The sequence below is a fragment of the Anoplolepis gracilipes genome, chromosome 4 (genome assembly GCF_047496725.1).
Source record: "Anoplolepis gracilipes chromosome 4, ASM4749672v1, whole genome shotgun sequence".
Lineage (NCBI taxonomy): Eukaryota > Metazoa > Arthropoda > Insecta > Hymenoptera > Formicidae > Anoplolepis > Anoplolepis gracilipes.
The window spans coordinates 8,970,095-8,996,195 of record NC_132973.1 but is presented as its reverse complement, the minus strand read 5'-3'; the positions used below and the strand labels follow the sequence as shown (position 1 = coordinate 8,996,195).

Sequence of the window (26,101 nt, the reverse complement as noted above, 5' to 3'; positions counted from 1 at the left end):
AAAGCAATCGCGCAGCGAATCTGATTCATATCTTTCTCGTCAAACTCGAAACTTTCTTTAATTACGTTTTCACAGTATGTGTATGATATTACTAACAAAGTTGTACACGATATATTTTACGATGCCATTAAATACAGAATAAACTTGCGAAACTATCTAACGGACGTATGGAAAATCTTTAATGTTATATATATATATGTGTGTGTGTGTGTGTTTTCTTTGAGATCACATGTGATTACGATGATTTGAAACGAATTTCTCATTTGGTAGCGGAGAGCAATCGAGAACCGCGCGTACCTAATTAATTGATTGACGGGAGTGCAGAAACCGACCGACTAATTATGCGATTTCCGAGGTGGGCGTGCGCAACGCAGGCATACGAAACTTTAGCCGTATTAGTCTCTTACTAGTTCGATTAAATTCAGAAATCCGTTTATCGATGTTGCGTAATTATCGATAATTATGAAATTTACAAGATACGCTGTCGAATTAAACGTATAAATGGGAAACGTAAAATGATAGATAATTTACAGATGGGATAAGAGAAAGTTTGCTACTTTTGCAATGTCGTCGTTGAAAAGATTGTGGGGAGAGAAAATGTCAATATCAATAGAAAAGCTTTTTCTCTTTCTTTGTCGTCATCAGAAAGCTTATATATAATTTATTGTAAAACCCGAAAAACCTTCAGATGGAAAAAGTGAAAACTCTGATAGAATTTGCAAAACTTTCGCAGGAGAAAAGTCGTAAGCATGAAAAGTTTAATAATGATTCCGATAGATTTCATTTTTAATGAAGCGGTTTCTTTCCAGTTTTGTAAGAGTCCTTAATATGTTTTAAATTGCTTTTTAAAAATTTCACTCTCGTATAAAATATTCGTGAAATATATGAATAAATAATATTTATTATAAAGTTGACAATATCCTATGATAAGCTGACGTGTTGCAGTAATATCATTTACGATATGAGATTAATTTTATAGGCATTATATCACATACGGTTCTAATCCAATCTATTTAAGACTTGTGTCAGACAATCACGAACAGTGAATTGATAATAAGCCGCACGTGTTTGAATCGGCCTAAGTCTAATATTAGATTAAGCCTAATCGAGTAATCGTGCGACGGGTCATCGAGACTATCCGTTCGAATCATGCAACCTGAATCATGCGACCTGCTCTTCGCATCCGAAACGAGCTACCGTATTAAAGCTAATTCCAATCGGATATCACCGGTAAATACATAATCAACAAATCTCATATTAAAATATTGCGATTAAATAGCAATTAGACTAAACCTTGAAATATGCGCTAACCGACGCATTTAGTTTACCGACATATTCGTTCGTCTACTCGAATCTGTTCGTATGTCTTAAGCGTTATTTGCTCCCGGCGTAGAATACGGCAAAATGTCAGAGTCGCGCGTTCCGATATGTAACGAAGAACACGCTCAAAGCGAGTGTAAAGGACAGGGGGCGGTTAGACTTTGAGAAGGCGGTTAATTTAATGGTCGCGCGGGTCGCGTCGACGACGATGCCTCCAAGCCTCGATCGATCATTACGAGAGCCAGGGACCAGCCTGCCACGGTGATACCTTCCTTGTAAACTGTTCGTTGTCGTTTGCGCGACAACATTTCTTGGCTATTGGTCCAGATATCGCGGGGTAGTTTCAATTGCATGCCGAGAAAATCCCTCGGCGGGATTCGCGCGCGAAGAGGAAAAGCTATTGACAAGAGAGCACGTGCGTATCACGAGAAGCGGATAATTAATTTCGAACGCAAAGTGACGTTTCTGCGCCGTAGGCGAATTCCGATATGAGAGTGCAATCTCGCGTGCTCTCTCGTTGCGAACTTGCGTTTTGCCGTCGACAGCACACGAGAAATGTTCGCGTACAACCGTGATACGCGTACTAGAATTTATGACAGATACTTGGTGGAATATCCAGCAAAAAAAAAAAATTCACGACATTTTTCGTCGCGTTAAGAAATTGAAAAAAAAAAAAAAACTCATTTCCACATCGGTTTAAATCTGAACTTGTTAAAAACCAAGATTGCATGACTAATTATAATATTTCTGAGGCTATGCTTATAAAAAAATTGTAAATAAAAAAGTTTGTAAGACTCGAAGATGATTCGTCCTCATTCGATGCGTACAGCTGCTCCATTTAAGACTAATTAACATTGTAACGAGATTATAATGTCGTCAATAGAATGTAATATTTTTCCACTAAATGAAAAACGTAAAGGCTTTTGAAATCATTTTTTTTAATTTAGCTTTGAAACAATTTGAAAATTTTTATTGTTTCTGGAGATCCTTAATTATTATTGCATACAGATAATTTAAGTGTTATTTAAATTTATCTTGTAAATGTGCAAGATAATACAACGTTGTTACAACTATAATTTCAATTAAACTACTATAAGAAGTAGTTTGAAGTAGTCGGTCTGTCAATGTAGTTTACTAAGGAACAGAATTTCGGTGTGCGAATGTATTGTACTATCCACTGACGGAAGACCAACATAATAGGTTTGCTGTAATTACTTGGTTAATAAGCAGAGTAAACAGTTTCATTGAGAGATTAGTATAGGTAGATAACGCAGTAAGGAAATGGTTAATCGACTTAATAATTTACATAGCTTGATGTTAACTTGACGTAATTTACATAGCTGATTTTCTGTGGCTCTGTGGATTATTGTCATACGTCGATGAAAATAGCGTGAATAAAATGATTGATACATTTCACATTATTATGCGTTTTAGAATTCAATATAATTTCACATAATTCAATATATAAAATAATTTTATTCATGACCACAAATATTCAATAACACAATTGCTATGTACCTATATTTCTACACATGTACATATATAGAACTGAGTCATATAAATACATAAATTAATAATATATATATATATATATATATTATAAATGATTAATTTGTGCATTTTGCTGCTAGGTATATATTGCATTGTCATCGATTCGATATCTAACGCCTCGAGCGGCGGACATGATTCCATGTATTTTATTTGCATCGTGCAATGGGAGATATATATTTTTCAACGTGTCAATGAATAAACTGCGAGAGATTAATATCGGTCGGGACAGGCGTCGATTATACGTGACCGTTATCCGTTCGTTGAATGCATTTTATTCCACTGAGTTTGTTTAATCAGGTATACAGTACATTAAATTGAGAACACACAGTTTGTAGCAGCGCACTTTTATTAACTTTGTTGTCTCATTTTGAAAAAAACGCGTTTAAGCTAGCATGCACGATACGTGCAAATGATTCGAAAGTTTTTTCGTGTCGTCAATGTATCAAAATAAGCGGTTCCATCATGGACATTTCACGGGGATCAAATTAAAAAATACCATTGACAAGCGTCAGCTCTTGTTCAAATTAATGTCGGTTAGCACGACTACATATACGCACAAACCACACACAAAATTTTAATTAAAAGTCGGAATAAATTGAGCGCAAAATGTTAAAACATCTCGTTAGGAAAAAGATTTCGTGTGTATTATATTTTTATAGATCGCATGTGGATTCTCTCTTTTCTCTATTTATGAACTATTTATTAACTGTGGAAATCCATGCGAAAGCACGAGAGATTATTCTGATTAAATATCGAAACGTAAATTTGATTGTGAGTTTCTTCAAACTTTCCCGGAGAAGTTAGATTACTGACAGTAGATTGAAAGTGTATCGAGTATTTTCTTAAACGAGGCGAAGCAATCGGGCGAAATAATTAAATATGATGCAGTCGACACTCGACTTCGTACGCGATATCTTCTCTCTGGCAGTTTAAAGGGGAGTTAATTTCTTTCTTACCGCAGAGGAAACACGAGTAAAATTCCCATTTTAAAATCGCATTCTATCGTATTGCTATTCGTCGCAAGGACGTCCTACATATTTTATGACATCATCAATGCGGCAAGTATGTATGCAGCTTTAACGAGACGAATTATTAGCCCGTCTTTTTAAAATCTATAAAAATGAAGATTGAATAGAGCTCTGATCAGATCAAATATGCACGAGATTCTTCAATCTTCTCCTAATTTTTCTTCAACGGATTGTCAAAGTGGGTTAATTAATTCAGTGATATTCGTAATTTCAGCCAATCACAATACTTGACGGAAAATTTATCGGAACACTAAAGTTAAAACAATTTTCGATTTTGCCTGTAAATTGACTGTTTCACGCACGAAATCAATTTCCGTCTTTCTTTAAAAATTTTTACATCCGAATACGTTAGTTTTAATACACTTCCGTCCTTGCATATTTTAATCTTTTATTTCCATTTTTATTTGACGAGGTGTAATAATTGGATAAAGAGAAAGAGAGAGAGAGAGAGAGAGAGAGAGAGAGAGAGAGAGAGAGAGAGAGAGAGAGAGAGAGAGAGAGAGAGAGAGAGAAAGAGAGAGAGAGAGTACGAACTAAAAAAGAAATATTATTTAAGAAGTTGAAAATGACAAATTAAAAGTGATAAATTAGCTAATGCAATGGTCATCGCGCGCGCACAAAATCTCTTTGAGAAAAAGAAAATGTATAGAAATATATAGAAATTAAAAATAAATTAATTAAACTAAAAATATATATGTAGTAATTTGATTTTCACTTTGTATATTTATAAATTCTCATAACGCGATGAAGACGTTATAAAGATAGCGATTCGTAGTGTGTAATTTAATAAACTATATATTTACATGAATGCAGTATACTGTGCACGTGTATTTCATTCAACAGTCGTGTACCCAGTTGAGGGCCGATTTAAATGAAACTTCCGGTTTTGTTTGTAAGACTCGAAGATGATTCGTCCTCATTCGATGCGTACAGCTGCTCCATTTAAGACCAATTAACATTGTAACGAGACTATAATGTCGCCAATAGAATATAATATTTTTCCACGAAATGAAAAACGTGAAGGCTTTTGAAAATGATTTTCTCTATTTGTTATTGTTATCAGAATTTACGAGGATATTTTACAGCGTTATCTTTATTGCACTTTTACATTAAAAAAATTGTACACATTTCTCTTTTCTGATAATATTTTTATAAATTTTATGTTATATGAGACATTTTCCTTTCTTTTTATAAAAAAAAGTCTAATATAAACGTTGATTTTTGATATAAAGGTCATGAAAGAAATAATATAAAGCACGTTATTTTGTAGTTTCAATATCCAATCAATAATTTTCATTAAAAAATGTTCTCTTTTGGAAAGCTTTATGAAAGGTTATGAAGCTTTATTGCAACAGCATTTTATCTGTATGACATCTGTAATATCGTTTCCTCGTTTGCGAATTTATTCATGCCAATTCTTTTCTATATATTCCGTACGAGTAAAAAAAAACCATTTTTATTGATTTATTTAAATCGCGCGAGTTATTTTTATTTGCGTAGTGCTTGCGTTGTTATTTACGAGTTATTTTGTTATATTATACATGATGCGCGTTCCTGGAACTTTAAGTTCGACATAGCATTGTGTCTTCTAGTGACCGGAAGTTGTAACAACAAAGGATTGCATGGGTTTCATGTTTCTGTCACAAGTACAACTATCCTTATCATCATAATGGTTCCTTTTAAACTTGTGACGTTTTGATCTGCGCGCTTTATCTTTACTTAATTCTACATTATTAGAAAACATTCCGTTTTGAGAGAAAAATAGAGAGAGAGCTTTTATTATATTTTCCTAAAAAAGTCAATATACCTGCATCACGTTTGACAACGTTTTTTTCTCTAGTTAAGCCACTTTCTCTTATCACGTATGTCAAAGTTTCGCAAAGATCACGAAAATATCTTAGAAAAAAGTTAGAACCCATACTCTACTCTCGTAAAACAAACATTTTTATGTAATATAAAAGTAAAGTTTCAATTACCTAATGATATTGATGCACCTCCTTTATTAGTTATATGATAAAAACTAGTGTGACAAAAATGTCCCCGTCTCTCATAAAAATTTTAATACCTAATGAAAGAGCGTTGATACAACATTAATGATTAATGATAAAATGTATGGTATGTTGACTCATATTTTGGATAACAGTGCGTTTCAATCTAAAGTTACGAGAGTTAGAAATGCGGAGAGGAAAGTTTCACAACTGGGTTCTCCTTTGTGCCATGTTTAATCGGGATTGTTGCCTATTCTCCATTTGCGAATTGTTCTACAAGAGTTACGATACGATCGAGACGTATAAACTGATGTAAAATATATCGTGTAATACCAGCGTAATTTTTTATTATTTTTTTATTAAGATCTTTATTTGTTTGTCAATTAACTGAGCGTTTGGCTAGTCAAAAAAAAAAAAAAAAAAAAAAAAAAATTTTAGTCCCATTTATTGTTACAAACGATGAAATTTATTGTCAAAGCAATGTTTAATTTACATATTTTGTTCGCTAAATTAGATATCGCAGTAAAGAGTGCGTTTGTATGATCAATCAATACAACAACAATTATCCTTAAAAAAACAGTATTATAACAGAAGCTTTGTTGGAATTTTATTTTATTCCATGAAAAAGCCTCCTCTGTTATTGTGGGAATTTGTGAAATTTAGTACTCACGAAGTGTCAATGTAACTCGACCTAATTTTTCAAGTACGTTTTACAAAACGACATACTCTCCATCCCTAGAAATTTATACATCAAAAACTGCTCTGCCAATAATATTAAAAAATGTATCAAATGGTCGAACGACACATTATAAATTTTTCATAATATACGTGATAATCAAGTATAAGGTAAAATTATTGATTGTCTTTGAGTAAGAAAAATTAGTCCACTAATTGTAAGATGAGACTTGTTGGTTCTTAAAGTTCAACGCAATCAACTTAAACTCTAATGTAAATGTTTTCATTTCTAAAAAAAGAATTAATATTTGCTTACGCTCGATTAATGTTAAAAATGAAATTTTATAAATGTAATTCATTGAAAAAGATAATTTGTATTTACCAGTATACGAGCAATTTAAAAGTTAAAATAAATAAAATTTGATAAATGCATATTCTCTAGTTTTGCGTAGGAGAAACTTTTAATAAATATTAAAAACATGAATACAAGTATAGCCGAGAATCGAATAGTCTATAAATATTAAATCATCATTATAACTTGGCAATTGAAAATGCCGAGAGAGAGAGAAAGAGAGATTTAACAGATTTAAACTAATTTTCAAAAAGCTCCTTTCTCACATAACGTAATAAATGTCGCTTCTACATAATTGTTAAATTCCAGATAACAGACATAATTTTTATTCCAACATCTGTCTTTTTTTGCCTAGTACGCATATAAAAAACACGTTATAGGCCATCGCTCTCGGTTAAATTCCGCTGTAAAGTTTCCTCATTAATTGCACTCAGTGACGCATACACGAGCCACCGAAATAACGAGCAAATGTCATGATTTTTACCTAAAAAAATGTGTTTCAAACGCGCCTTTAATCAATACGTCGAACAGTACCGGCACGACCGAATAATTAATAAGTAATTTTGATTTCGTTGCACGTGATTATTATCGACGCGTGTCGGAAGAGAGAAATATTTTCACTAAGGCACACGCATCTGCCTAAATTTAATTATGGCGGATGGATGTGACTTCTGTATTGGCTTTCGTTAATAAATATTAAATTTTCACATCAATTGAATTCCTTCAATTGTTGTTGGCTGTGCAACATTTAGTAAAGTTGATGCGTGATACCGCTGCGAGCATTTGTTCTTCGGTAAGAATACAAACTGTCGTTTAATTTAATATCTAAATAAATCATATTCTAATCCAGTCAAAACCTAGATCACTAAAATACCGAATAAATTTTGTGAAAGAAATTTTCAGAAATATTGCACGACTTTTTTGCGATAATCTCGCATTTATTTTAGCGCGTCGCTTAGGACTAAACAAACAACTATAAGCGCATCTGTTATCACGATATGAGAATGACATGAATGATATACGTTACTCGATATAGAGCGTGATTTAATTAAACATTAAAAGCCGCTCGCGATACAAGTAGGCCACGCGTTATGCGATGCCACTCTACGAATCAATGAAGAACTACTCGTGTCTCATTGTTGCGTAAATATCTTCAGTTCCTCGCGCGCTAACAATCGTATTCTTCAAAATTTATAATCCGCAAAAAGAATAACGATCTCGCGAATAAAATCTTCAAAGTATGCTTTGCGTCGCGAAACAGATGATATAATTCTCAATGGATGTGATGTCATGTCGTGACAAAATATCCATTTTATACGCGGTTTACCTATGTATTATAAGATTTGTGGTACCAATTGTTTTTCTTGTTTACTATTTTTAGAAAAGCCCCTGGAAAAATATTTCTGTGTGTGCAAATTTGTCAACGATTTAATATCCTATTACAGTCTTGCTTCGTTTCACGAGTTTACCTTCCCGAAATTGGCGAAACGAATCCACGCGAGACGAAATCGTGCGATAGCTTTTACAAATACTTTTTTTCTCGCTGACGTAGCATACATATTTCGCATTTACCATGTAATCCAGACGACATCAGAGATATTGAATATTTGCTTACTTCTTTCGGCAAGATTGATGAGGAGAGGAGACGGTTGCATACAGTGTTATTTAGCAAATTAATGCGACGAAATTAATACAACTTGAAATGAATTATATTATCTCAAAGTGTGATATTACAGGAAAGTAAGGAACAGTATCAGTGATGAAGAAAATTCGAAATTTCACACAAATTCTATATTATTAATATACAACGGCATAATCTAATTCTAGATAGAAGAGGAATATTAAACAATTAATTGACAGAGAAAAGTAAACGATGAAAGAAAATGTGACTTGTTGCAAAGTTTTTTTCGATTTCCTACAAAAGTGTTGAAAAGAAATAGATAAAAGCCTAACTATTTATGTAAATTGACATTAAACAAAAAATATGTATAATGTGTGAATATAACGAATTAAAATTAAATAGATTCCATTAAACTTTTAACGTTTAAAATTATTTGCTTCCTTCATTAAATCCTTAAATACGCATTCTCTCAGCAATTATTTATTTATTGAGATAAATAAAAGTATCTAAAAAATAAGAATATTTTATCTAATAAATTTTATTTAAGTAATTTTCTTCATAAAACGCACAGATTGCACGTAAGAAACGTGAAAAATTATTTAGAAACGACAAGCTCGTATTTTTCTGACAACTTCCAGTAATATACGTACGTATTTTATATCAGATTTGCTTTAAGCGCGACGATGAGACCTGAGAAAGATATAACCACTTTTCCACATTGGAGGTGAAAATGTTCCGTCGAAATATTATCATGCTGAAAGTGCCGAGCGAGTAAGTCAACATTTCGTGAATAGTTTGGACGCACAATTCCTTATTATGGACTTGAAACAGAAGGACATGAAGCGAAAGATGAGAGCAAGGTCATAAAAATAGAAAAAAATTGCATCTCACGCAACATCACGCGAATAAATCTGCGATTATCCCCGCGAACTAGATAGAATATCAATCGCAGGCAAATTTTCTTGGAAATTAAAGCATTAAATTTGTACTAAATAAAATGCATCGTAAATTAAATGTGTTTTTTAAAAAGACTTGGAAGGATTGATAGCGCTTTCTCCGGGAAAGAAAAAAAAAAAAGAACCTAGCTCGATCTCGGAAGGTGCATCAGACAAATGGCAGATGCATGGCCGTGATTTCACAAAGTGCAGTACTTGAACGATTTTCCTTACACGTTCTCTGAAACTTTACGAAATAAGTGAATAAACTTTACTAGGCCTGCATTTTTAATTTTTCAAGTTTGAACATTTTTATTAACGATAAAGTTACGTGTCACAAAGATATTCTGATTTTTGTGTTGCGATAAGCGATGATATTCTTTTATTGAAAAAATGTTTTAATTTATAAATTTGCATACTTTTTCGATTATAAATTATTTTTTATAAATAATTCCATCTCTTTCTCTGCGAGTAACACTAACAGTAAGAAATACAATAATCTCTGTCTTGCAAGTGTATGTGTGATTAGATTATATAACGTATTATTATACGCTATCCACATAATTAATATTGGCGTGTTGACGCACGTAGATAACGGGACTGCAGCGGAGTAATAGCGATAGCATTTTCGTCTCTATAGTGCAAGCGTATGCTTATGCGATACAATAGTCTTTACACTATGACATTATTGAGATCTTCGTGTGCTAATATGCGGATCATAAACAATCATAAGAGATGTAATGATGCAAATGGTGCGGCATGATCGATTTGTCGCGGATCGATAAATATCGTATCATAAGACAAGCAAATTGCAAAATTAGGAATTAAAACCGAAATTTCGGTGAAAGTTGTCGACCGATTTATAGTCGAACGCTCTTAATTAAATTACCCTGCGTATGTGTGTACGTGGTGTACGTGTGGTGAGGTCGAGTGTTCACGTAGATTCTGTAAATATTCTATCGAATTTTAATTATCCCCGTTAATGAACACACACAATTACTGCGTACTTGCCTGCGCGAGGGCATATTGTTACACGGGGAAATCGCGCGTCGAACTGTTGATTTAATTAACTAGTAGAATTAACTATTAAGCCGTGGGCCATAGATACGGAGCATCGATGCTCCATAGTCAATGCAGTCGCACTTCTGCTGCGTCAGTCATTAACCAAGAGCCCGATCATAGGATAAATGTATGTACACGCTGGTGATTCCGTACATAAATTGACGTCAAAGTTGACCTTGATGCGAATGTAATTGCTGATTTTAAAACACGGACTTAATCACCTTATGGTGATATATCTCGATGATTATCAAACGTCGTTGCTACACAATCATGTGATTACTTGAGAAAATAAACAAGAGAGTTCAAGATAATCTCACATTTTCTTGCATATATGGATCCTTTGACTAATTTCACGACTAATTTCGATCTTTTTTTAGAGAAAGTTCAATCAGATATTTTCTTTTATAACGATTCTTATAATCCTCTGTACTTTAATACGACGTAATAAGAATTTAATTTGCATTAATTACTACGCCGTCGTTGCATCGAAACTATTTGGAATCGTTTTTACAGGCTAGTTTTTTGTATAACGTTGCTAGAGACGTTGGCGACAGTAAATGAGATTTTAAGGATTCCATTATTCAAGAAGATACTTAAAAACGGTAGACAAATTTTGTCTGGCCGCGTTGAATAAAATTGCTTCCGTGACTGGAAACGTTCGTTTCTGTTATATATTCGAAAATTCAGATAAAATGAGGCACAATTTTGCGGCAGTTGACGTAAATATCTCATAAACAAAATATTTGAATTAATACATTAAATAAATATTTTGATTATTTCATATAAAATTAGTATAATTACGTGCATTATTGAGAAGAAAAGCATATAAATCATTTTGAAATATATCATGCATAATTTGCGATAGTGATCAATCATTTTACATAGATTATTTGGAATGAATTATATAGTGAATGATTTATCATTAATATGAAATTAATATATAGCATCAATGATAACAAACGGCACGGAAATGTTATTGATGTCAAGTGTGTATCATTAGTTTAATGAATATTCATTTATTACTTCACTGGATATCTGTATGAATTCAGTTTACATTCATCCTTCATTTCACAATCATTCCAGATTGCACTTTAGAATATGTATGTACGTTATTTCGTCGACGACTGCTTCATTATTAACGTCAATTTCACTTTCAAAGATGTTCGCTTAATCTTTAGAATAAGATAATTGATATAAATTAAATGTCATGATTAGAGATGTGATTATAAATTGTAGATTAGATATAAATTTGTATATATATTTTTAATAATTGAATTTGTATCCACGTTAAAAATTCTATCGATAATATTTATTAGACAATTTATTCTTGCATGGAACATATATTTTACATTTCATTTTTGTTTTTTGTACTTACATGTATAATATTATATTTAATTTAATTTCGAAATATTTTCAAATAATAATTTAAAACTAATACTTTTAATTATTCCAGTTATTATAACTGAAAAGACATAATCTTGTATACATTTTTACTAACCATAACTAGTATTGTGTCAACTCAAACTAGTGGCGCGTTATTAGATTCTCATTAGACTACGATGGGCTCGTTACAGAGACGCATCTCCTTTAAAAGAAAATCGGGGTCGTTTATCGCAACATAATCGACAATTATCGACTAGCTTTATATAGACCGATCCAAAAATAAAAAAAGAAGGAAACTGCGTGAAGCAACGCGTCACTTAGATGCTGTGATATGCTTGTGTACTTGCGTGATTATTAGATAACTTGAATTATCGGTGTAGTGACGTAAAAAAATTATTTGATGAAACGTGCGTCAGTAGGTGTTGAAATCGCGCGACTTATCGCTATTAAAAAAACAGTTTTCTTGTGAATTCGAGAGCTTATTATATATATATAAAGACTGATGCTGCTGGGAAACATTACAGTCGTTGGAAGAGAACTGCGCGGGAAAAAGCTCTCTGAAACTTATTAATCTTCGCAATTTTAATCGTAAGCATGATTATGGGGAACTAATTGTTGTCCGCCTAATTAATTTGCGGTTTGTTGTCAAAACGCTTCACAAACGATTTCGTTTTATTATATCAATTATTATAATGACTGGTTTATTATAATAACTGGAATAATTAAAAGTGTTATTTTCAAATTATTATTTGAAAATATTTCGGATTTATATTAAATATAATATTATACATGTACAAAAAAATTAAATATAAAATATATGTTCCATGCAAGAATAGAGTGTCTAATAAATATATTATCGATAGAATTTTTAACGTGGATACAAATTCAATATTTTAAGAACTTGTAAATCGCATTTGAACCGTCTTCGTGTTCATTTTCATAATAACCTCGCGAATATCGGACCGATGTACAAAGTGGCCTGATATACATACAAGCGAGCGACGATTACTTTTTACTCTCGGGATAAAAGGCAGGTCGGTCGCTCGAGACAATCGACCCTGATCGTCACTCGATCGCGAACGAATATTAACACTATACGTACACATCTAACGCGCCTTTCTCTCTATTTAATTCCACAGAGTCCAAAGATGTCGTTGTCAGAGTTCCGCAAGAAAAAATTACTCTTCGTCTTCAACGCTTTTTTCGGTAAGTATATCATCATAAAACTCTTTATATTAATATTAGTAGCAAGATATTAATTCAAATTAACGGTGGCATTTTCTTATTAACGGCAAATTAATGTAAATAAAAATTCTCCTTAATATTTATATTGAAAAATGAGAAGCCATTAACTGTTGAATATTAAATGATGATAAATAATAATGACAATAAGCGGTGTCATATTTTTTAGCCCTTTTCAACCCCGATTTTACACCATTCATTCAGACGGTATTTCTTTTTTTGCGATTATTTATATTTCGCGCGTAATGACAGAATGTACAAAAGTTCGTACAATTTAAATTATTCTATTTATTCGTGATGAAAAAAGTTATTGTATTTGTGCGTAATTTATTTCCATCCTCGTCATTATCTCCGAGAAAAGAATATACACTCTATGTGAATCGTAATAATAAATGACTTTTATTAACTTGTCGATATATTGTACAATTATATTACACAGATAGTAGAAAAATATTTGTACAGATCCCTGATAGATCTATCGTGTTAATTTGGTTTTGTCAGTCTTGTACCAACTTGTGGCACTTCAGCCGTGATTTTCCTTTGCTAATACGGTTTAGCCCACGTTACTGGCCAAATGCGTTCAACAACGAGCGAACAGTTTTCCCCGACATTTCAAGATAACATTTACCGCCCCCGCAGCGGCGCTCGTTGAGCGAAAATCTCTCCCTTCCTCTCTCTCTCTCTCTCTCTTTCTCTCTCACCGCCCGCCGTTCTGTACATCTCGACGAAACAAATCCTCATCGAGCGCTAACGTAACGAACGAGGTGTCGCTTCTTCCCTGATGGCGTTTTCGCTACTCTCGCGTTCTCGTCCGGGGTTGTCTTGATTCTCTCCTAACAGCCCTATTTCACTCGTCCTCTCTCTTTCTCTCGCGCCCTTCGCGAAAAGCTGCGCAAGCCGTTTCGACACGAATGAAATACGGAGTTCGCCCGGAGGGTCGCTTTCGTGGCTTCTCTCGCGCGGCTCTTTTCGGGGTGGATGAAAACGGAATCGGGGTTGCGCGCGCGAGCGTTTTGCGTGGTCTCCGTGTGGTACCTATGTGTCGGTCCACTCGGACAAGAGGGAGTCAGGCTATGTGTGTATACCTATTTATGGTACGAACTATGGAGAAGATAAACAATGGACACGCCGTCGGGTCCGGTTAAGGGGTCGCTACGCCACCACGTATGATGTGTGTGTGTGTGTGTGTGTGTACGTGTGTGCGTTCTAATTCTCGGAACGCGTGAGCGAGTATCTTCCGTCGGAGTCGTTTTAAGACTCTCATAGTGCCATTTTTTTTCTTTCTCTTTATCTTTAAGGGAACCCACCACACTCCGCGTATCACGTCGTATCAGATGTAATAAAATATAGAATCATGTCTCATACGTTAAATAGAATTTCCATTTATTTTACGAGATAAAGTTGTGAAAACTTGCTTGACCACTGAATAAAAACTGACAGTTTTTTGTTTGCGTTATACTTTGAATTGGAAATAATGTCATATGCGAAAGGTAATTTTGCGAAAAAGTTATATGAAATTATACATTTCACATCGTAGTTTTTCCGCAAATCTTTAATGTAAATTAAAATCATTGAAAATTTGTTGTCACTGACTAACTATAATAGGAAAACATTTATTCAAATTCTCATCAATTTAAATTTTCCATTTTTGTTTGCGTTTCGAAGCTACTTTCGCTTCTTTCAGGGCTTATAGAGAGTTTCATCCCTGGAAACGCTCGCGAAAGCTTCATGCATCCTACTTACAAGGCCTAATGGATGAAACGGCTGTGCCTCGTAGACGCGTTTCAATGCATGTACGTGTTTTTATGATGACACATAATGTAAAAATGCACCGTAATGTGCACCGGCTACAAAGCAGAATCGCCATGAGCGCGCGTAGACTACGTGTGCGAGTGAATATGCAATGATGTGTACGTATACGTGTGTTCACCAGCATCGTGCAGCTCGTAGCACGGATCGTGGAGGTCGCAAGCGTGCATACGCCTGGTAGCCCTCATTAATCCCTCATTTTCTTCTCCTCTTTGACCGCTTGGCGATTGGCCGCTAAACATATCCTACGAACGCTTTTGTGGAACTGATTATTTTATCGTGACCTAAGTGCGAAATGAGGGAGAGAGGAGTATGTATGCGAATAATTGTTTTCTCATTTTATTTGTACTAGTAATATTACGACGTTATTTAACAATAATTTGTAATATTATTCAAGGGTGATATACTCATAATAACATGAAGAATGATAATTTGCTGTATTTTCTCTTTCTATGTCACGAGATTGCAAAGTATTCGTTTGCGCGAAAAAGTGAATACGTTTTTTATTATTTGCACCATCTTGCTAATAGCGTTCTTACTAAACGTTCTTATAAACGAGAATCCGATTCATCGATTTTTAATCTGTTCACGAGTTGAGTTTTTGCAACAAGTTGTGCCATTAAAGGTAACCTAACCAGTTGTATATCCGAACGTTGATATTAATTATTTCATCGTACCCTCGCCTCGGTTTGTCAACCGTCTCGACGGATGCCGGGAAGACAATAAATTCTGCCTCGTTGAATCGTAATCGGCGCTTAACAGGATTCCAGTTGCGGAAGGAAAGGGTGAAATAGAGGTTATCTTCTCCTTTTCTACAGTGAAACGGAATTAATAAACGACAAGCCGAGTGGAAATTACGCGAAAACGAATAAACCCGTGATGAAAGTGGGTCATCTTCAGAAAACTAACGATATCCGATCGTGGCCAAGCGGGGCCAAAATCGAGTGGCATGATCGTTTATCTTGTCCTCTAAGCGAGAAAATGTACGTTGCTCTACAGAAATGTTAGCGACAGCTGAGGCGGTCACATTTTATCCGAAATAACAAATAGTTGCGCAACAAAATTCAACGAGCAAAATTTTCTACATGCTAGATATTAAATTTTAAATCGAGTCACACATGTAAGCGAAGAAATTAAAATATCAGGTAACAATATTTTGCTATTAATATTTAACTATTAATCTTTTCCAGATGTTAATGAAAGTGGTACCATCGATGTAAAGGATTTTGAGCTCGCTGTGCAAGTAAGCATACTGCATGGTTAATTTAATTACTTTTTCGATATTATACTTTTTTTATTAGTTTCTTAAATTTCGGGGATTCCATTATTTAATTAATAAGTAATTATTTATTTTGATTTGTGTTAACCGTGCTCGTCAATCATGCTCATCTAAAAATTCTACAACTGACTTACATTTATTTCGTATTATAGCGAATCTGCAATTCCAAGCATTGGAAAGTAGACGATGCCACATCGCAACATATTAAGAATACTTTAACTAAAGTCTGGGAAGGACTGCAACAACGAGCCGATGCCGATCAGGACGGACAAGTATAACGTTTAAATTATTCCTAGCTATTTTAAATATAAAATATCATCTTACGATTTCTCTGATGGATTTTAATATGTTTTTCTTTTCCTTTTTACTCTAAAATAACTTTTTGAATTTTTAGCACACTTCCGTTCCACTTTCTGCCTGCGTTTATCGATTTTTAAAGTGTTTTTGCGTTTTAATTCTTGAAACAGTCTCTTGGCTGTGTTTGCTTATATATTTACGTTTCACTCCGCAAAAGGAATATTCCGCGATATTTTACGACATATGATTAAAATTTAAAACGACATATGAAAAATATAGATAGCTTGCTGATCAGAAACGAATCTGTATGTATGTATGTATGTATGTGCGATATTAACCGTCGTGCTTCTTACAGATCAGTCGAGACGAGTGGTATTCGATGTGGGAGGAGTATGCAAAAGATCCGGCACACGCACTCGAATGGCAACAAACATACATGAATTTTATGTTCGATCTCGAGGATTCGTCCGGTAAGTCTCGGCGAGCTCGTTCTCTCGATAAACGCGTTTGTATTTACGTACCGGTTACGCGCTGTAATTCATTTACGCATTCGCGTGGAGATTCCAGAAATACTAATGTAAGCATAATTACTCGAGCAGAAAGTGACTAGGGAGGAAGTATGTATCATTAATTCTGTTCTCTAGTGTAGTTTCGTGAATTACAGTAAATACTTGCTTAGTAAATACATCAACTTCCCTGAGACTGCTCTGTTTCGTAAACCCCGTTTTATTTCATCTTCTCAATGAATAGTTTTCGTATATAAATATAGAAAACATCTCTTTTATATAAAATATGCAATTTTTATATTTATTTATATTTTTTTCAACGTGTGAAAGTAAATATCTTGTTGATAATTTATAATTATATATATTTTTTTTATCAACACAAATATGATGTAAATATTTGTAAATAACTAAAGCTTCTATTTTCTTTTTGTCATTTTAATTACAGCATATATTTTTGAAATTCTATAAAATTGATAAACTAAATGGGTTAAAAATGCCGCTTTTAGAAGTACAGGTTAAAACGTCTATAAATATCAATTAAGCGATATCACTTTCGTTCATTATCCCTTATTCACTTATAAAAATTCCTAATAATGTACCTTACCTTTACATGCATAAAATTCCTCAGCAATTTTTACCTTCAGTCCCTTGTAATATATAGAGAGAAGCTATATAAAACTATAGTGTCAACAAACTCGAATCCGATCTATCCCCTATCATAGGTGACGGATCGATCGACGAGACCGAATTCAGCAAGGTGTGCAGCAGTTACGGAGTTGACGAGGCCGAGGCACGCGAGGCATTCAAGAAACTGGGGGCGGTGAGTATCAATCAAGCGGAAAGAAAAGAAAATAAAAAGAAAAAGATAGTGTAACGCGGTATCGAGCCTTACAAAACTGTTTACTTCGCAGGGTAAAGAAGTGACTCGCGAAAAATTCGCCGATCTATGGAAGCAATATTTCTGCTCCGACGACCCGAACGTACCTGGAAACTTTATATTCGGAAAGACTTCTTTCTAACTCTGCTACCCCGTGAGATTGGAAAAACTCGCGAAAAAATATATATATAAAATATATATATATATATATATATATATATATATATATATATATATTTTACGGCAGATTATTTTATGCAAACGTATGAATTGCTGAAAAGATAGGCGCAATTCTGTGTAATCTACTAGTCAAAATTCTATTTCGTTTACTGCTCTCCCGCGTAATCTCTCTCTATTGAATTATCTCTATTGAAATAATATAATTATAATTAAATACGATGGAGAGAACTTTATATTATCTTTCTGCTCTTTATCATCACTTTACGTGTAGTTACGGCGTGTTTAAATCTCAGTTATAAAATATTCTTATTCAAATTGAATGAAACTTTACGTGAAAATTATATTTTTAATTTTATTTACCAAGTTTTTATCGCACGTGTGATCAATCAATACGCAATAAAACACAGAGCATCGATTAAATCTAGTTTGCAGCTTTTCCTTCCGGTGCTCTATATAACATGTTGTCCCTTTTAATGGCATTTGCAACGATCTTCTAAACTATCAATTTCAAATTTTTCGCTTTCCTCTTCTGATATTCTACACGGCCGAAATATTTCGAAAACTCTAACAAGATGTATTAATTTCTTCGACTGCGAACTTTCCTATGCTAAATATTTCATAGTGAGTACGCGCTAGGATTAAGTATCTTTATTATCTTTACGGCGCATATCGATCCATCACCGCCGAAGAGCTAATTATGTCGTATAACGTGTAAATAAATGCCCTTGCGAATTATAAAAATGGTCACGCTGTTTCGATACGCGAAGAAAGATACGGCCGGCGATAATTCAGAGGTGCATTTTTCGTTGCATAATTTGTAAAATTTCCGTGAAATTTCTCTCTTTCTTGTTGATGTCGATCTCGTTTTGAATATATGTTGATTATAAACGACATCCGGTTGTACAATTCGCCGAAATTGATTGGCATTTGGCGTCAGAGAAAGAGGTTTCTCTCCGGTCTGCGAAATGATATTTCTGAATTGAGAACTGAAAACAAACGATACCCGTACCAAACACACGTACCTCTTGCAATCAGTATGTTTTTTTCCAAAGCACTACAACTCTCATTCGTTTTATGGTACCGCCCTTTAATTTTGCCTTATACACTATGTAACTTTTCTTTTTTGTTTTAAAATTTGAATCTTTTGTTTCGATATATACGAATATCTTCACATTGTTGAAAAAGAAGATTTAATTGTACTACGAAAAGCTATGCGTATACGAAAAAAGAAAACTATCAGGAAAAAATATAAAGGAAATTGATAAACGCACGCTATTCGATTGACTGCTCACTATATGCAATGATACGTGGGATTGTTGTTACGTTAAGTTCGTATCGTGAATCAAATGCGTGCATCTGTACGTTGAATGAGAATTGAATTTTACACGAATGGTTAAATATTTGGTTCAATCAACTAGCGATTAACTGGTGCTATGTTGTTGATGCTTCACCGTTAATTGCTGGCACGTTCTGTTAGAAATCTGTGACAAAACTTTCGTTGTGTGTAATCAATATCATTGTTTGTGTCACTTGTATATTATATGTCATATGTAATAATTAAGAATATATATGCGTCAAACCTATTATATTATGAAATTAATAGATGTTTTTTGGGAATTAATGATAAATTATTGTAATAATGAATGTGCATCGGAGAGCAAGAGCAACCAAATTGCTTATGAAAAATATGGAATTGTAATTTGTATATTTTGATATTAATTTCTATCGGATAATTCTAGCGGATAATTCTATTTTTTTTTTCGAGGCTGATAACGGTAGAAAAATTGTATTCTTTAGATTCGCTTTAATTGTCGATCACTGCCCGTAAAGAGACAAACATAACATATATCGAAACAGCAGTACGTTTAATCTATCGAGTGTGTAAATAATAATAAATCATGACGAATATTTTCCGTACTTGTTAGAAGAAAGTAAATGTACTGAGATAATAATCCTTGAATTCTCGTTCGTCCACCATAAGTCACATAACGATCAAACGAATATATGACGCGGCTATAAACAAGAGAGAAATATGAATGTAATGAAACACTCGCTGTCAATTGAAAAACGTCCAGGCACGGATTAAGTGACATGTTAAATTTTAATGAAATGCTCAACAGCATACATATACTTCTGTTTGTAATTAATAAAATGCTTTATTTTATTTTTGTCTGAAACAATTAGCCATCATATGTGATAATTATCGGCTGTTAAAATTCTCTACTGTATAATTTTCGTTCCATGTATTATGTTAAAAATTACACCCATAGCTTATTATTATTATTGCAATTTATATAAAAAATTAACAGCTTTTCTTCAGCAGAAATTAAATTGGCTCTGTTAATTATTTGATATTCATTATTCAATAAATATTTATAAACTTTTTTTTGTAATTTATAATTTATGCATATTCTAAATATAAAAATCGGAATTAACATCTTAACCTGTGCCTGTAATAATGTATATGGTTTCGTGTTAAAAGAAGCATTTAAATGCTTACTTGTTGTAATAAATATGTACTATTCCTGTTCCTAAAAGATGCATATAAGAATATGTTATATAAATATTACAGCATGTCCCTATACGTGAGAGATTGACGAGAAAAAAAAGATAAAGAAATATATATACTGTATAAAAATTAAAATTGAACATCACTTGTTTTCTTTCATAAAGATACCAACCCTCATCCTATCGTATTTATAGAATAAGTTATATGCAGTATATGTACATACAATAAATTAGTATAATTGGTAATGTATCATTAATTCAATAAGCAGTATGAAATTATTATTGTAATAGAGCATAACAAATCCTAAAAGCAAATAAACAGATTATTATTCTACAACTGTACATTCTTAAAGAAAGTTAAATAAAATGTTGTTACTATCAATAAAAATTGCTTTCAATCAGGACACTTGTTCTTTATTTACTTCATTAATTCAACTTCAAGATTAAGTATTCAAAGATGCAACAGGAAATTTCTATCATTACATGCATTATAATAAGTCAATATAAATAGACTCGTGAATAAAAGTAAAAAAAAACTAACATGGCGTGTTAATTATATTTCAACATTTAATTGCCACTTTATGGCAACAATGTACAAACCATAGTACAATGAGACATTAGTAAATAATTGTAAACAAAGTATGTAAATAAATCAATTAATTTCTTCGTTTGATTTTATATATATATTATTGTATATTATATAATAAAACGCATACACATATACATTTAACAATATATTATGTCATCAATTATAATGGGTATTCCAAGAGTTTATATTGCTTTATGTTGCAATTATTCAAATATTTTGATGTATAAACAAATACATAATCGTTAACAAATGTATGTAACAAATAGAAGAAAACATAATTTATCATCTTTATAATATGTATAGAAAGGGTTTTTACACATGAATTTATACATATATCGGAACATTTTCCATATACGTATGTATATACAAAATATGTTAATATATTCATATGTTCATAAATTCATTTGTAAAGGCATTAATGACACCTTTTATACATATGCACAATTAATTTATTATAGACGAGCGGAGATACGACCATTTCACTTCAATACTTATATATGTCCAATACTTATATAACTCTAAAACTGTTAAAAATAAAGCCAGAACTCTCAACAATTAATGAATTTCCATTAATATAAGTGAGACGCCAATCTCACCCATCCGGCTAACTGTTTACAATATAAAAGCAAAATTTGGAAAATTCTCGAAAAGAGAATTCTGTGAATCTCAATAAAATTCTATGAAACTTTCCTGATTTTTCCAGATACAAAAGAAATCTCTGAGAATTCCAAGTTTCCCAAAGAATAAACACCCTGTTTTATTTTTAAATAAAACCTTTTATCTTGTCTTTTTCTTGTGAATTATTCTTTCCGCTACTCTTCTAAAACACGTTTATTTCATGATCGCGTATAAAAGAAGAAAAAAATCTAGGCAATGTTTTGATAAATATCTGTCTAAAACAAAGGATGTTTAAAAACTGACTTAAAGACATTGGTATCCTTTAAACATTTTTATGCTGAAAGGAGATAGAAAAGATAACGCAACAATATTTTAATTCTGTGTGAATATTATTAGAATATCAAAGTTATGATTTTTTAAAAATAAATAGGTATCAAAATTTTCAATTTAAAAATATAAAATTTTCCACCGTAGTGCAAAATTCATTCGTGCAATAGATACCGAGATAGTTACACAAGTGATAGTCGATTATCGTATTAATAATTCACATATAAAGCTGTAATAAATAATAACAGAGGAGTACTAACAAGTGTGTATAAATATATTATTATATCTACGCATTTTTTAAGATCGCGACAATTATTTATATGCATGTAATACACATGGGATGTTGCATATGTATACATGTATATACACACACACACACGCATTATTTTTACTCGCCAATTGTACGGTGGCTCCATTTCATTCATATAAACTGAACTGTAGAGAAAGGTTTCTTATCCATTCCAGGAAGATTTGAAAACAAGATAAATGAAAATTCTGTAAACGATCGAATATTTTTTCGGCTTGATGAGCGCATAACACAGAACGTAAGTCAATTATGTAAACATTATTAATTCAATGAGATGCTGAGAATATTCTCAGAAACAAGATAAATGATTTTTTTTGAAAAAAAAATTCGTATTCAAGTTTTAATATAATTAAAACAGATCAGTCCTGTTCTCCCAGAGAATAATTTTTATTTTGAGCAAAATCTATATATGATTTTTGCTAATTGTATCTTGCTATTCGTCCTAACCTTTCAAATATTGCATTGCGGCGACGTTTCGCAAACATGTGCGTTTTATAACCTCTATCAGTCTAATCTCGCAAATCGGGTCGATTTCTTATACACTCGTCTCAGATATTTTCACGATGCTCTCTCGAGAATATGTATTCTCTCTCGTATCTTATCATTTGCCTATCCAATATGCGATAACTTTACCTGATCGGACTGATTTCCAATGAAAGTTATATCTTGTGTCAGTGACAAGTTATTATGAATGTGACATTTATTTTATATGAAAAGAGATTTTTTTGCTTTAATTCATCTATTCTTCAAGTCTTAGATATTTAATTCAGGCTTACTGATAAATCCGTTAGAAGTTAAGAATAGTATTAAATACGTTAAATAGTATCAAATACGAGATCCTTTTACTACATTAATCTATCATAAAGTGATATGTAAAAGTAAGAATAATGTGAGTAGAATGCTTGCTTAATATATTACCTATATTTGTGAATATATACTATCTATGCCTTATTATTTGTGCGTACTGTTCAATAATTAGTCAATAAATTCATGTGGTAATTCTGAAGGAGATTGGTCCTCCTCACCGTTTTTGTTCAAACTTTACAATATAGTGTATTTTTGTGTGTAAAATACGAATCTATAAGTTAAAATCGTCACTCTACAGCAGAAAAAAAGTTGTAACATGTTGAAAAATGACATTTGCGGGGTTAGGATTTCCGTCATATTAATATGATATAGATGCACTGATCATGCACTTTTACATCATTGCGTATGTCGGGTAGTCTGCGCTGCTCCTGTATGTACATCTTGATATGACAGAAATCCTAACCCCGCAAATATCATTTTTCAACACATTATAACTTTTTTCTGATTTTAACTTATAGATTCGTATTTTATACACAAAAATACACTATATTGTAAAGTTTGAACAAAAACGGTAAGGAGGACCACTCTCCTTCAGATTTACCATTCTTGTGTAATTAATTGTTAATTATGTATAATATTCTTTGATTGTAATACTCATACTTTTTATATGTTTGCAATAATGTATGGCTTTAATTCAGTAATGTTTGTTAATAAATTTTTAAATTCATATTCCATTGTACATGTTACAAAAACCACAATTTTTGGTCTTGTTTATTATTACTTTATGATTCTACAATTTGTGTAACTATAATTCATTTCAATTTAATATTAAATAAAAATTTAAAATTAAATATTTAATATTAAATAAGTAATTTAAATAATTTAGCATAATAATGCTTTCCAAGCAGAAAATATAATTTAAAATTAATTCCAATTATATATACAGAGTATATTTAATATTCGAGTCATTTATATAGTTACAGCTTGAGCATATTAAAAGTGATTATTATAAAAAAAAAATGTTCTTAATATGTATATTTTATATATATATATATATATATATATATATATATATATATATATATATATGTATCATTATAAAACATATGTATTGTTTTCATAATTGGCAATTAAATAAAATATTCTATGTACAGTTTAAAAAAGCTTTGCTAGAAACATATATTTAAATTATTTACAAGGTAAAGAAATTTAATTTAACTTAAATGTATTTAAATAAATAAAGTATATTGTAGCTTCAAACAAATTTCATGGAAGAACATTATGTAATATTTGTTTTAATATATGAATTATTTTTTTCTATACTTTTTATATTTGTTGATAAATACTGTAGACAATCAACTTCAGATTCATCTGCATGTGTTATTACAGGTCAAGCACTAACAATGAGATAAAACATCCCTTGAAAGCAAAAGAGGAGGAAGAATACGCCATGACTTGTCTAGGAACATATATATTTGTGGATAGATATTGCAGACAATCAACTTCAGATTCATCTTCTGATTTATTTGCAAAGCAAACTGATTCTTTATCGCTTGCATATGAAGATCTTTTCACCATGCCTTATGACATTATACAGGATTATGGTTTCATTATAAAACATTTAGATATTAGTCACAATGTGTTCAGTAGGTAAGTAAATATTTCCATAAATAACACATATAACAAAATTTGCAGAAAGATAAAGATTTGATTGTTATTATACATAATAATATAGTGCAGTAAAAAATAAATAAACTAATAAAATAATAAAAACAAAAAAAATAAAACAAATTATTCTTTGGAATTTCAGGAATTTACAGTTTTTATCAGAATTTGACAATTTAAGATCTCTCAACTTGGATCACAATAAAATAGACGATACTACTGTGTTCCCATACATGCCAAATCTTGAGCTTCTCTGGTTAAATAATAACCTTATTAAAAACTTGCATCCTTTCATTAAGAATCTTCATAGGAGTGTACCAAATCTTAAATATTTATCTCTTATGGGAAATGAGGCAGCACCCAGTTATCTTAATGGTGGAAGTTTCTTTGAATATCTTCAATACAGGTACGTTAATAGAAAATATTTCTTTAAATTTTTTATTTTTGAACTAAAATAACTTAACAATTTTTTAAGGCTCTTAATATTGATAAATAAATAAAATAAAATGAACATAAGAAAGCACTGAAGAGCCAATGTGAGTGTAGCGCATGAAAAGAAACTTCTTTCTCAAACAGTATTCGATTCTATCTTCATTTTTTATTTCATATATTTTGGATTCCTTTTCTGAAACGTATGAAATAAAAAATGAAGCAAGAATCGAATACTGTTTGATAACGAAGTTTCTTTTCACACCCTACCCACTGCATCTCTTTATTGCCTTCTTATGTTCATTTTATTTTATTCTTTAAGTTTTATCTTATCTAATATATTTTTGGTAAATCTAAGTTGTAATGTTAAACTTTTTAAAAGGTTATTTGTGCTCTCTTGGTTTCCACGCTTGATACACTTGGATGACAGAATGGTGAATGACGAGCAGCTACTAGAAGCTAAGAGACTGTTCAAACGACCATTGTTTGAAAATATGATAGAACTACCAGAATACATTAAGGATTTACATAATAAGATAAATATTTTTTCCAAGTCATCAATGTCTAATAGACAACAAATATCAAGAGGAACAAATCTTATTATTTAAACAGTATTGCAGCTCAAAAAAAATTTTAATCAGAGATATTCCTTTAAGAAAGGAATGAGATTATAATATTTTATATCTTATTAGAAATATGTGCCAATTATGAAAGCAATACATATGTTTTATAACGATACATATATA

At 32.0% G+C, this 26,101-nt stretch overlaps 3 protein-coding genes across 9 annotated transcripts in view; 2 read left to right on the top strand and 1 right to left on the bottom strand.

The window, feature by feature from the left end:
- Scp2 (Sarcoplasmic calcium-binding protein 2) overlaps positions 1–20,749 on the top strand; it is a 31,349-nt gene extending 10,600 nt beyond the window's left edge. The window contains exons 2-7 of the mRNA XM_072890011.1: positions 13,055–13,121; positions 16,157–16,209; positions 16,398–16,517; positions 16,898–17,012; positions 17,771–17,868; positions 17,960–20,749. Of these exons, the coding sequence (XP_072746112.1) occupies positions 13,064–13,121; positions 16,157–16,209; positions 16,398–16,517; positions 16,898–17,012; positions 17,771–17,868; positions 17,960–18,067 (552 nt within the window). The 5' untranslated portion in view covers positions 13,055–13,063 and the 3' untranslated portion in view covers positions 18,068–20,749. The remainder of the gene's footprint in view (positions 1–13,054; positions 13,122–16,156; positions 16,210–16,397; positions 16,518–16,897; positions 17,013–17,770; positions 17,869–17,959) is intronic.
- Positions 1–26,101, bottom strand: part of LOC140665310 (basic phospholipase A2 homolog 1) — an 85,838-nt gene that overhangs the window by 58,692 nt on the left and 1,045 nt on the right. The window lies entirely within an intron of this gene.
- LOC140664777 (leucine-rich melanocyte differentiation-associated protein) lies at positions 22,555–26,094 on the top strand. 4 transcript variants are annotated; one of them, XM_072890248.1, is made up of 4 exons: positions 22,555–22,692; positions 24,651–24,911; positions 25,072–25,332; positions 25,738–26,091. In XM_072890248.1, exons 2-4 carry the CDS (start codon positions 24,712–24,714, stop codon positions 25,961–25,963), a joined length of 687 nt encoding a protein of 228 aa, XP_072746349.1. In that variant the 5' UTR covers positions 22,555–22,692; positions 24,651–24,711; the 3' UTR covers positions 25,964–26,091. The 4 variants fall into 4 exon arrangements, with proteins under 4 accessions (XP_072746349.1, XP_072746348.1, XP_072746351.1 ...); XM_072890247.1 differs by lacking the exon at positions 22,555–22,692 and adding an exon at positions 22,810–23,343 and having other exon boundaries at positions 25,738–26,094; XM_072890250.1 differs by lacking the exon at positions 22,555–22,692 and adding an exon at positions 23,672–23,832 and having other exon boundaries at positions 25,738–26,092.

Bases quoted from the DNA above. Each gene is read 5' to 3' on its own strand.
- LOC140664777 (XM_072890247.1), top strand. The intron at 24,912-25,071 runs GTAAGTAAATAT...TTGGAATTTCAG, and splicing joins AGTCACAATGTGTTCAGTAG to GAATTTACAGTTTTTATCAG. The intron at 25,333-25,737 runs GTACGTTAATAG...ACTTTTTAAAAG, and splicing joins TTTGAATATCTTCAATACAG to GTTATTTGTGCTCTCTTGGT.